General features: G+C 34.2%; 1 protein-coding gene across 2 annotated transcripts in view; it reads left to right on the forward strand.

Annotated features, from left to right (window-relative positions):
• NALCN (sodium leak channel, non-selective) overlaps nt 1-10,979 on the forward strand; it is a 483,341-nt gene that overhangs the window by 109,968 nt on the left and 362,394 nt on the right. For both annotated transcript variants that reach the window (XM_044667195.1, XM_044667196.1), the window contains exon 6: nt 2,402-2,556. In XM_044667195.1, coding sequence (XP_044523130.1) covers nt 2,402-2,556 — 155 coding nt within the window. The remainder of the gene's footprint in view (nt 1-2,401; nt 2,557-10,979) is intronic.

The raw sequence follows: 10,979 nt of genomic DNA on the forward strand, positions 1-10,979 counted from the left end.
TCTGAACCTGAAGTATAGAATGTAACCCTAGGTTCAGGCACCATTTGCATAAGATTCACCTCATTGAGGAAGAAGAGATCTTGGTCTTCTGATTTCTGGCTTCCTAGGAAAAGACTTATGGTTATTGATTCTCTGGATTTCTGAAGTAAGAGAGACTCAGGGAAGAAGTTAACATGTAGGGGAGACCTCAGTTTAATACAGTAGAGACTTTGAGGAATTTCCCCTTTAATGAGACCCAAGTCCTCTCCTCACTTCATCTGAAACTCTCTCCCACCTCCCTTCTAGGTGATGCCTCATTCATTGGTATAATCTGATTCCTATACCTTCTATGATTTCTATTTTCTGTTAGCTTTTTTAAATGAGTTTATTTGCTATTCCCTACCTCTGGTCTTTGATCAAGAATTAAGTTTGAACCTGAAAATTAATTCTACTAATCAGTATTTAGGAGGCCAGATAAATTTAATTCTATCCAAGTAAAATTCTTCTGTAAAGAAAGCAGAGTGGATAGGTTCTAGCGCTGATCTCCTGCTTCCCCTTCTGGCAGAAATCATGTCTTCTTTGGAGTGGGCAGAGGAGACTAGAGATGCCTGTCTGTGAGCCATGTCTAAACAGACCCATGTGTACAGCCATTACCTATGTGGCCAGCACACAGACTCACATTGCACGAACAACTAAATGATTGGTCCAAGATAACAATTGTGTGGTGAAACTTTGATAGAGTCAAGATCTTTGAAGATATTATCTAGTCCTCTTTCCACTGCATTGTGTTCTATAGCCATTTGGTGCAAGTGGCAGTAGAATGTTGGACTCAGTCTAATAACCTAGATTGCATCACGTGTGACCTTAGGAAAGTCATTTAATCTCCCTGAGCCCAAATTTTACTTTATCTGTAAAAGATGTGTGTGTATGTGTGGGGTGAGGTAGTAAAAAATGGCATCTAACATCCCTTCACATTCATAATCTAAAGGTTTTTGATCCTATAACTAAATGGTCTTCAGACCATTCAAGCTCTAAACCTAATATGTCCATCTCTTAATCAAAAAGCAAATAAAGGGAAAAAACTAATCATTATTAATTTATGCCATTGATTATGAAATGGCAGCTAGATGATATAATGAAGAGGGTGGCAAGTCTGGAGAAAGGAAGACTCCTCTTTTTGAATTCAAATTTGACCTCAGACACTATTTGTGTGACTATCGATAAGTTACTTAGCCCTGTTTGTTTTATTTTCCTCATCTCTAAAATGATGTCAGAGGGAAATGGCAAACCACTTTATATCTTTGCCAAGAAAGTCCCCCCCAATTCCCAACAATCAAACACAACCAAAAAAAAAAAAGACTGAACAGTAAAAATTGATTTACACTGCATTCATTTAGCTACTTCTATGTGTAAGCCATTGAAACTGACCCTGAGGATTTTGAAGGAGGTAGAGAAAGTATATCTAGACCATTATTTTATTGGTTTCTGCAGCATTTGGTGAGGAAATTAAAGTGATCGATTCAGACCAATGACTCTTTTTCCTGGGACATTGAAAAGTTGTGACTTCCTGCTTTTGCTTATACAGTTAATATCCCTCAAGGCTTCTTGATTTTGAAGTCAGCTCTTTAACCTCTAAGTCATGTTATATTTCTTGGGAATATAATGGCAAATGAAGAGTTACTTGCCTTCAAGAAACTTATATTTTGGGGGCAGCTGGATGGCTCAGTGGATTGAGAGCCAGGCTTAGAGACAGGAGGTCTTAGGTTCAAATCTGGTCTCAGACACTTCCCAGCTGTGTGACCCTGGGGAAGTCACTTAACCTCCATTGCCTAGCCCTGTAACAAATAAAATTAATATAGAAGGATGTATATATATATGTATATATATATGTATATATACATATATATATATATAAAAGATGTGAGGGTTTAAAAAATAAAAAAAAGAAACTTATATTTTCCTTTTTTTTTTCATTTAAATGTATTGGTTCATCCAAGGCTTGAGAGCCCAATTCAGGGTATGTACTCTGGAACAGGAACCCCATTGTGGTAACTTGCAAGTTCATGTTTCACTTCTGGTATCTGACTTTCATTGACCTCAAAAATAGGAATCTAAGTTTAAAAGCATTTATTAAGTCCCTACTTAGTGCCATGTACTCTAAGTGTCAGGGATACAAAAAATATGCAAAAACAATTCCTGCCAAAGAGGAGTTCCAATTCTGTCATACAGGGCTACCATGAAGATGAATTAGGAAATGTTTGAAAAACACAATAGACTATGTGTTTGCTATATGCAAATAATTAATTTTAAATTCCTCTCCATTTTCAGTAGTTCTAAATTAATAATAATTAAACTTACAGCATTTTTAATCCATTGATACTTAAATGAGCTATTTTAATACTTTTCATGTATTTCTCTACAGAAATGTGACCTGGAATAATTTAGCTATCCCAGATACCCACTGCTCCAGAGAAATTGAAGAAGGTTATCAATGCCCACCAGGATTTAAATGCATGGATCTCGAAGATCTGGGACTTAGCAGGCAAGAGCTGGGCTACAGTGGCTTTAATGAGATAGGTCTGTCTTATTGGTAAAACACATTTTCAGTATCTGTTTAAAATGTTTATAAAGTGGATAGAATTGACATATAAATGCTTTTCCATGTTAAGTCTGAGTGAAAGTGGGTAGAGTTGACATATGAGTGGTTTTCCATGTTTCTTTTTTGTGAGATTTGTTTTTTGGAGAAAGTCAAAACTCACAAAAAAATAAAATAGTTCATTTGATTATTTGGAAGTAAAGTCCTATGGCCTTGACTTTAAATTGTAAAATAACCATATAAAGAAAGGGACCATTTTTTCTCTTCTATAGAGAAATGTCTGATCTGTTTTTCTTTTTTAATGACCATTATAGTTTGAATACAATAAATAATTGTTTGTTTTGCTTCACTTGAAGCGATTTTGAACACATTTCCCTTTGGTAGATCTGCATTTATATTTTCAGTGCCACAGATTGATGATCAAGTCATATTTTCTAAGATAATTAAATACTGGTTTACATGAGGCACAAGTTGTTGTCTAATAACCTTCATAGGCTATAATAGCAGATGTATATTGGTGCCCTACATGAGCCTTCCTAGAAACTAATTACCAACTCTTTTGTAAGGAAAATTTTAAGTTTCAGTTTCTTTAAGAAAGGAGCCAAATACATATAAAATAAGATAAACATTGTAGAAGTATATAATTGAAATGAACAACAGCAGCAAAACTTTATACAGTTTATATAAATTATCCTACAGGTAAACAACCCCTTAGTATCTTCTCAAACCAAAGAGAACAAAAGGAAAATACTATTAATAAATAGCTATTATGTACAAAGCACTATGCTAGGAGTCATAAAGAATAAGCAAGGTTTTAAGTTCCTTTGGGGTTCGTGAAACACCAAAAGAAAAAGAGACAAAAGTCTCTTGTTTTGGGTAGGTTGTGATCTATGCTAGTAAAGTTAATAAGATAGAGAAATGAATGTATATATACTTACATGTATGCCTATATTGCGAAGAGGGCAATGAATATACAAGTGAATGTTTATATGTGGTTTTATATTCATTGTTACTATCAGCAAACTAATACAATTATTCTCAAATAGTTTTGTTTGAACAATTTTAATAATTATGTTAAATTGCAGCATGTCAGTTACATATAAAGATAGATGTGTTTATTGTATGTTGAATTAGATAACAAATGCTAACATCTTTGATTATTATATATTAACTGCACTTTTTTGAATTAACAGGATGAGGGAAATAGTGGGTCTCAGATCAATCTAAAAAGAAAAATACATATTCATTTTGCATGTGTATTTAGATATACACACACTGTTGTGGCCTATCAGTCAATCAGCAAAGGTATATTAGGCATGTACTATATGCCAGGAAGTCTGCTAGCTAGAGGCAATACATAGGTAAAAATAAGTTTACATTAAAAAAAGTTTACATACTAATAGAGTCTTTCAGTACTGTGTTGATCCTAATGTGATCTTTAAAAAACTAAAATAAGAATATGATCTACATTCAGTATTATTTTATATGATTTTTAGATATAAATTATTTGATGTAGCATGGTTATAGTGGGAAAAATTGAATTATGTTCCACTTTCAACTTTATTCCTTTTTACACATATTCTCTTGAGAAAATAATTTTATTTTTTGAAGCTCAGTTCTCCATTTTCTAAAATGGAGATATAAATTATTTTACTGTAAAATTCTCAAGGTTATTATGAAGATGTAAAGCACGTTGTAAGCATACAAGCTTTTATGATAATATTTCACTTCATAGGAGAATGATTTAATTGCTATAATTTGAAAATAAAAATGATATAAAAATGGAGACAATTAATCTTCTTTGGAACTGCTGAAATGCCGTGGGAACAAAAGGAAGGACTTTAGTGTATCTTACCCACAAAATTGCACTAAAGTGGGAATGACTGATAACCCTTAACTTGTTTGTTCCTATTTGTGTTTTTGATAGTCATTACATGTTGCTAGACTTTCAAGGAATATAATGAATTAGAATTTAAAAGGTTATATAAAAATATATTTTTATAAATAGATGGGAGGTAGTCATCATGTAAAGAGTCTTTTTTTTTTTTTTTTGGTCTGGCTCTCCTTAACTGCTTTATACAGCTTTTCCAAATGGAGAGATTCTCTAAGGCTTGGGTTTCATAATGGCACTGACTTCTTGGGATCATGAGATCAGGGAAATAGAGGGAATCGTTCGTAAATTAGGAACTGCATGCATAGTTTATATATCTGTGTATATCACTATATCTCCAAATGTAAATATAGATGCAGATGTTTGATAGTCTTACCTATTTTGGTTTTCAAATTATACCATTTAAAATCATTTTCAAGTAATCAGATATACATTAAACATGCACTAAATGTATATAATAAATGTGTGCAAAATCAATGAGCAATTTTCTTTATGAATATGTTGCTTTAAATGTTAAGACTACACTTGACTTGTCCTGTTTATTCCTAAAATGCATCTTTACATGAGTAATCAACAGTCTTTACATTTTTCATAAGATTCCTGTAACTTCATTTTTTGGTAATTTAATATGTTACATTTGATTATCAAAATTGAAAATACTTTATAAAAAACTCATAGTATGAGGATAGTGATACTAAATCAATATGGCATAGAGTTTCTGATTAAAAGTGAAAGATTGGATTGTCTAATTGAAGAATGAATATGGTAGGAAGGGAGTCAAGTCTGTTTCTTGACATTTGAATTATATCACTCCAGGTTTACCAAATGTTAGTCAGGTGAATGAAGCAAAGACAATTGGGTAGAGGGATATTCTTATTATCTGATATAAAAGCAGGTACTTAGTAAATGTTGATTGATTGACTGATGAAAATCACCCATGGTATGATCTACTCTCTTCTATTGGTAGTACAACCAACCAGATGTCTAATCCTTGAGAAAAGTAGTTGATGCAAAATAAGTTTGGGATTTTCACCATTGATGGATCCTGCCATCTTATGGCAGTCACAGCCATAAGTGAGTCCCAAGTTATGGCTTATTCTGAGATATATGGGAAGAGTCTTTGGCCAACCTAGAGGAATAGAGTAGCCCACAGTCATTCTCCAAGTTAGGCAGAGATATGACTCTGCTTTTACAGGAGAAAAGAGAGTGGTGAATAATTTCAAAAAGAAGGAGAGTGGATTCCTCTTAGCTATGTTCCTCAAAATATTTCCCTTTACCCATTAAAAGTTTCTGCTTGATATTACATATTTTTTGTGTTTCATTTCTATAGAAGATTATTTTCTGTTTGCTAGATTTTGTGTTTTTTTGTCTGATTTTAAATTCCAGTATCTTGTCCTTTGTCCATATCAACAAGCAAGTATTAAGCACCCACTGTGTTCGTGCACTGTGTTAATTTTAGGAAATAGAAAGGCAAAAAGACAATCTCTACTTTTGAGGAGCTCAAAGTCTAATGGGGGAGACAATATAAAAACAACTCTATACAAAAAAGGTACACACCACATAAATGGAAGAAAATGAAGGGAAGGTGTGAGCATTAAATGTGTTCATAAAAGATTTCTCTTTGAACATGGGATTTTAGCTAGAACTTAAAGGGAAGGCAGAGCAGAGATCAGGTGGGAGAGTGTCCAGGCATGAAGGACAGCCAATGAAAATGTGTGGAGTTATAAGATGAAAGGTCTAGTGCAAGGAACAAGAGGTCAGTGTCATTGAAAAAGAATACTTAAAGTTGTGCAATTTCTATATAGATGAAAAGCAAACTTACAAAATTAAATGTTTCTAATTTAATTATTGGATTAACTTGTAGCTATATACTAAAAGTGGTGTTTTGATTATGGAAATATTAGTTTCATACATAAGTATTATATGATATGCAAAAAGATGGAGACTTTAGAATGGATAAAACCTATCAATGTTACTTTATAGTAGCTGCGAATGCATTTTCATAGGCTTCATTTCTAGTAGTTCATGGTGACGGTTTTTGCTGGATTTAACAACTTTGAAACAAATGGCGATCTTGGATGTGTGATCATCCATTTAAGAATGCTATTGAATTTGTAACATAATTAGCTGCCTAATAGTGCATCAAACTTTTGCCATTGTGTTTGTATGTATAAATAATCATGATTAATTAAAGGCTATCATGCCTGTGTTTTTCTTTGTAGTCCAATTGCAATGGGTTTAATTACATTTCAAACTTATGTTGAAACTTTTTGTTCATGAAATATTTTTATCTCCTTAAAATATAATGGCAACTATATTGAAAAATATCACAGACTGCAACATGTACAACAATGCTAGATAGGATGACAACCCCAAAAACCATTTCTGGATGAGATCTCTTCTGGGTATGAATCTATGATGTTGTGTGTTGCTGTTGAGTTTTAATTACATTTCTAATTTGAAGGATGAATAAATGAAATAGTGCCATATTTCTACAAAAGTACCAATGATATTATGTTGTTTGATTTAATATGCTGAAAGCAAATGTTAAAATTCTCAGATTATGTTGAAGCCAGCTTAGAGCACTATGGCTTAGGCGCTAGAATAGGTTACAAGGAAATAATTTGGGATAGAATGACAGAATATGGGTAGTGTGTTTATGTGAGTTGTGAGTCAGAAGCTGAATTTGGAACCAGGAAAACCAGAATAATTAACACCTCTTCAGTGTCAGTCTGCTAGTAGTCTCTAAATTTAGCAGTGGTCTCCCCTGGCCTTTTCTTTTGACTAGAAGTCTGTCCCTGATGATTGAAAATAGAGTAAGCTAACTAGATGCCTGAAAGTTGATGGGGAAGAAGAGGAGAAGGAGGAAAATTCAACAGGATTAAGAAGAGGAAAAACATTGAAGTATGGTCATTACACCCTATGTTTTTTAAACATTTTTTGAAATATGATGTACCTGATGACCTTATTCTTGTCACCTTCAATATCTATCATATCATCTAATGAGATAATAGTTGTGCAGCACTGCATATAGTGCCTGGCACATAGAGCTTAATAAATGCTTGTTCTCCCTTCCCTAATCCCACTCTCCTTCCCCTTTATTAGAGAGGCAATAAAGTATAGCAAATAGACAATAGGATTTGGAGTAAAAAGTTAAGTGAATTCAAATCCTATCTCTTGTACTGGAGATAATATATGTTTTTCATTTAGTCACTCAGTCAGCCAGCATTTATTAAGTACTTAGTTTATACCAAATCCTGGGCTAGGTGATAAGGGTGTAAAAACAAGAATGAAGCACTTCTTGTTTTTAAGGAATTTATAAACTATTGGACCCATAAGAATCTAATTTTCTTCCCTTCTAAAATGAGAATACAATATCTCATAGAGAACTTGGTGATAGAATATAGTTAGATAGATATATAAAGCATGAAATGTAATGAGCTTCACACGTCATCTATTAGTGTTTTTAAAGATCTGCTTAGAATGTGTATCATCCCTTATCCTACAAATGTCATATATGTCCAACTCCTACTGCTATATTTGATGAAATTTAAGGAGGTATGTGTATTTAATTTTTTTATTTGTGCAGTTTAATAATAAAATCATCAATTTAATGTGAACATATGTGCAAAGTACCAGAATTGTGGGATTACCAAATTTTTAAAAAATTATATGAACTTCCTTTTAGGCAAAGCATGCTACTATTAAAGAGGGAAAACTGAGAAACCCATGCCAGGGATATAATGGGGGCGACCAAGGATTTCGAGTAACTTGGTCTGGCAGGGCATTACCTCTAATAATCAAAGCAGTAAGTGCCTATCTGGCTCCCTGAGCTGGGTCAGCACAACCTGTATGAAGGGGATAATGCAGCAAACTATGCCAGACAGTGACAAATACCTCAGGAAAAGGGCTTTTAACTGGGGATTTTGCTTAACCTAGTCTTCTGAGATGTTTCTCCCCTGGAACAGAATGTTAGAGAGAGAATGGTGGTTGATTGGGGCTTGGCTCAACCCAATTCGAAGTAGACCCTTTCTCTCTAAGACAACCCCAGACTGCTATCCCCTTTATGACCCTGATTGATTAGTCTGACTGCTTCTCAGGTGTAAAGATTTTATTGTGAAAAAGAACAAGGGTAGGGCAGGAAAAAGGTTGAAGGAGTCCTTAACTAAGGCAGCAAATAACAGTGTCCGATCTTGACAGCCTTTGGCTAAAGTAGAGGCTAAAGTTTGATCCTCCTCTCTATCTATAGTTCACTGTCTGTCTTTCCTAGGCTAATCCTCAAAAGGAGTAAGGCTCTAGGGTACTAGAGTAGCGAGATGATGGATCGCTCCTAGGAACTAGGATTGATTCTTGTCTACCTCCTGGAAAATCCCTGAGGATAGACTAAGGAGTTCAAATCTGCACCTGAGTTGAACTTGTTTCTTCTTTGACAGGAGCTTAAGGATATTGTAGATTTTCAGTTGATAAGAGAATCATTCTCAGAAGTGGATTCACTTCCCAAAGCTGGAGTGAGAGAATCTGAGCTCCTTCTTCTCTCAGAGTTCCTCCCAACTCCCAGAAACTGGCAGTTACAAAAACTCTTCCTTCTACCCCTAAGCATCTTCCTGTCAATCATCACTTCACTACATTCCATAGCATCTCCTTGTGAGCACAATTCTTCTTCCAAAATACCATTTCTATACTACTGGATACAAAAGATGTAGTTATTAAATATCTAGCCCTATTTTTTGTGGTTGTAGTGGTTAAAGTGAGCTAGGTGGTAAAGAAAATGTTATTTACTTTAGTTCAAATTTCTCTTTCTCCCTTATGTAAGATTTAAATTAATGTCCAACACTCCAAGTATTATATTTTATAAGTGTATTAATAATCACTTAAAGTAAAAGAATAAAAAGATAATTATCTAACAAATTATAAGTGAATAAATTCTCCTGCCATTCACCTCACACCACCTCCACTAAATCATTCTTGTTGACTTGTCTCTTTGACCTTGGGTTGACCTCAGGCAAAATTCCGAAAATTAGGAACCAGATAAAATAGGATTTTTTTGCCTTAAGACTTCCTTTTTTGGTGAGCTTCATTATTCTAGCTGAATTCCTAGCCTTTGCTCTTATTCCAAAGAGCAGTGTTCTTAAGAATCTAAGAATTTTAGCTCATTCTTTGGAATATTAGCAGTAAATAGCTTGCAGTTACCACTCCCTAGTGTATTTATATTTTTTAAAAGGTTTTTGATCCAGTGGAATTGCTCATTGGCTATGGGAGTGGGAAGGGAGAAAGGGAAGGAAAGAACTTGAATCATATAACCATTTATATGATTTTGGTGTGCCCTCTTTGCTTTTCCTATGGGGTCTGTCACTTAGGTGGGAACCTTAGTGGTTCCTACTCCTAAGCTTCTCCCCTCGACCCTTTTCCTTCTATTTCTATTTTTCTGTTTCTATCTTTTTCTTTAATTGTAAGTTTTGACTGAAAGGTTGGGTAACGGGTGAAGGAGACTAAGAGATTGCTCCCAAAATGGAGTCCAAAAACTTAGTTGACTCATTCATGGGTAAGATGTGATGGAATGGCTTTGACCAGGGAATCAGGGTTTCAATTTCCAAAAGAAAGATCCTCAGGAAGCCCTCTGGACTGGAACCCAACTGGGTTGTCCTCCTCCTCTCTCTTTCCAGTCCTCCACCAAAGACCTCTCCTATCCCTTCTTCTCTTCAGAGAAATTCCCAGAATCCGCTCTGGTCTCAACTGTCAGCAACTACCTTCTCTGGCTCCTTTGATCCCATCCCCCTTGCACAAATCCCATCCTTACACTGACAGATTCAAATGAGCTGAAAAAGCTTTATAGTGTGTACCAAATGATATTCTGTGATTACTAAGGATAAATACAGAGAAACTCATCACTAGTTGTTTGGTCACATTGTGACCAATTATTTGCCAAATAATTATTTGACCATGACAATTCATGAAATTAAGAAAATGCAAAAAAGAAAAAAAAACACCATTCATCTGCTTCTACAGTAAAAATATCAGGAAAAGGTGACATGCAGTTTATAGACTAGAAAAAGTCTATAAACCTTCATGTATTAGTTAGCATTGGGAATAGAAAGTCTTTTTCAAATGAACAGTGATTTATTTTACAATTAAGCACATGATTCAAAATCTATTTCGAGATTCTCTTGAGATTGTGGAAAAAAGAAGATGATGAAGTTTAAGTTCTCCTTGAATTATCAGATATAGGAGTTTATGGACTAAGTTTAAATGGACCCAAAGGAAATTTTGAAAAAGCCATTGAATGGGATTAATAGAACTCTTGCCTTCTAGATTTTATGAGACATATAATCACTATGAAGAGTATTTAATTGTATGCTCCAGCTCCAATATTTGTTGAAAGGGTTGAAAAATTAGAGAAATACTCTGAAAATTTTGACAAGATCCCCTAAACCAAGTCAACATTTACCTTAATACCTTGTGACGCAAATAGAGGGGAGGAAAGTTTATATATATATATATATATATATATATATA

This window comes from Gracilinanus agilis, chromosome 3 (assembly GCF_016433145.1).
Source record: "Gracilinanus agilis isolate LMUSP501 chromosome 3, AgileGrace, whole genome shotgun sequence".
In the NCBI taxonomy this organism is placed as follows: domain Eukaryota; kingdom Metazoa; phylum Chordata; class Mammalia; order Didelphimorphia; family Didelphidae; genus Gracilinanus; species Gracilinanus agilis.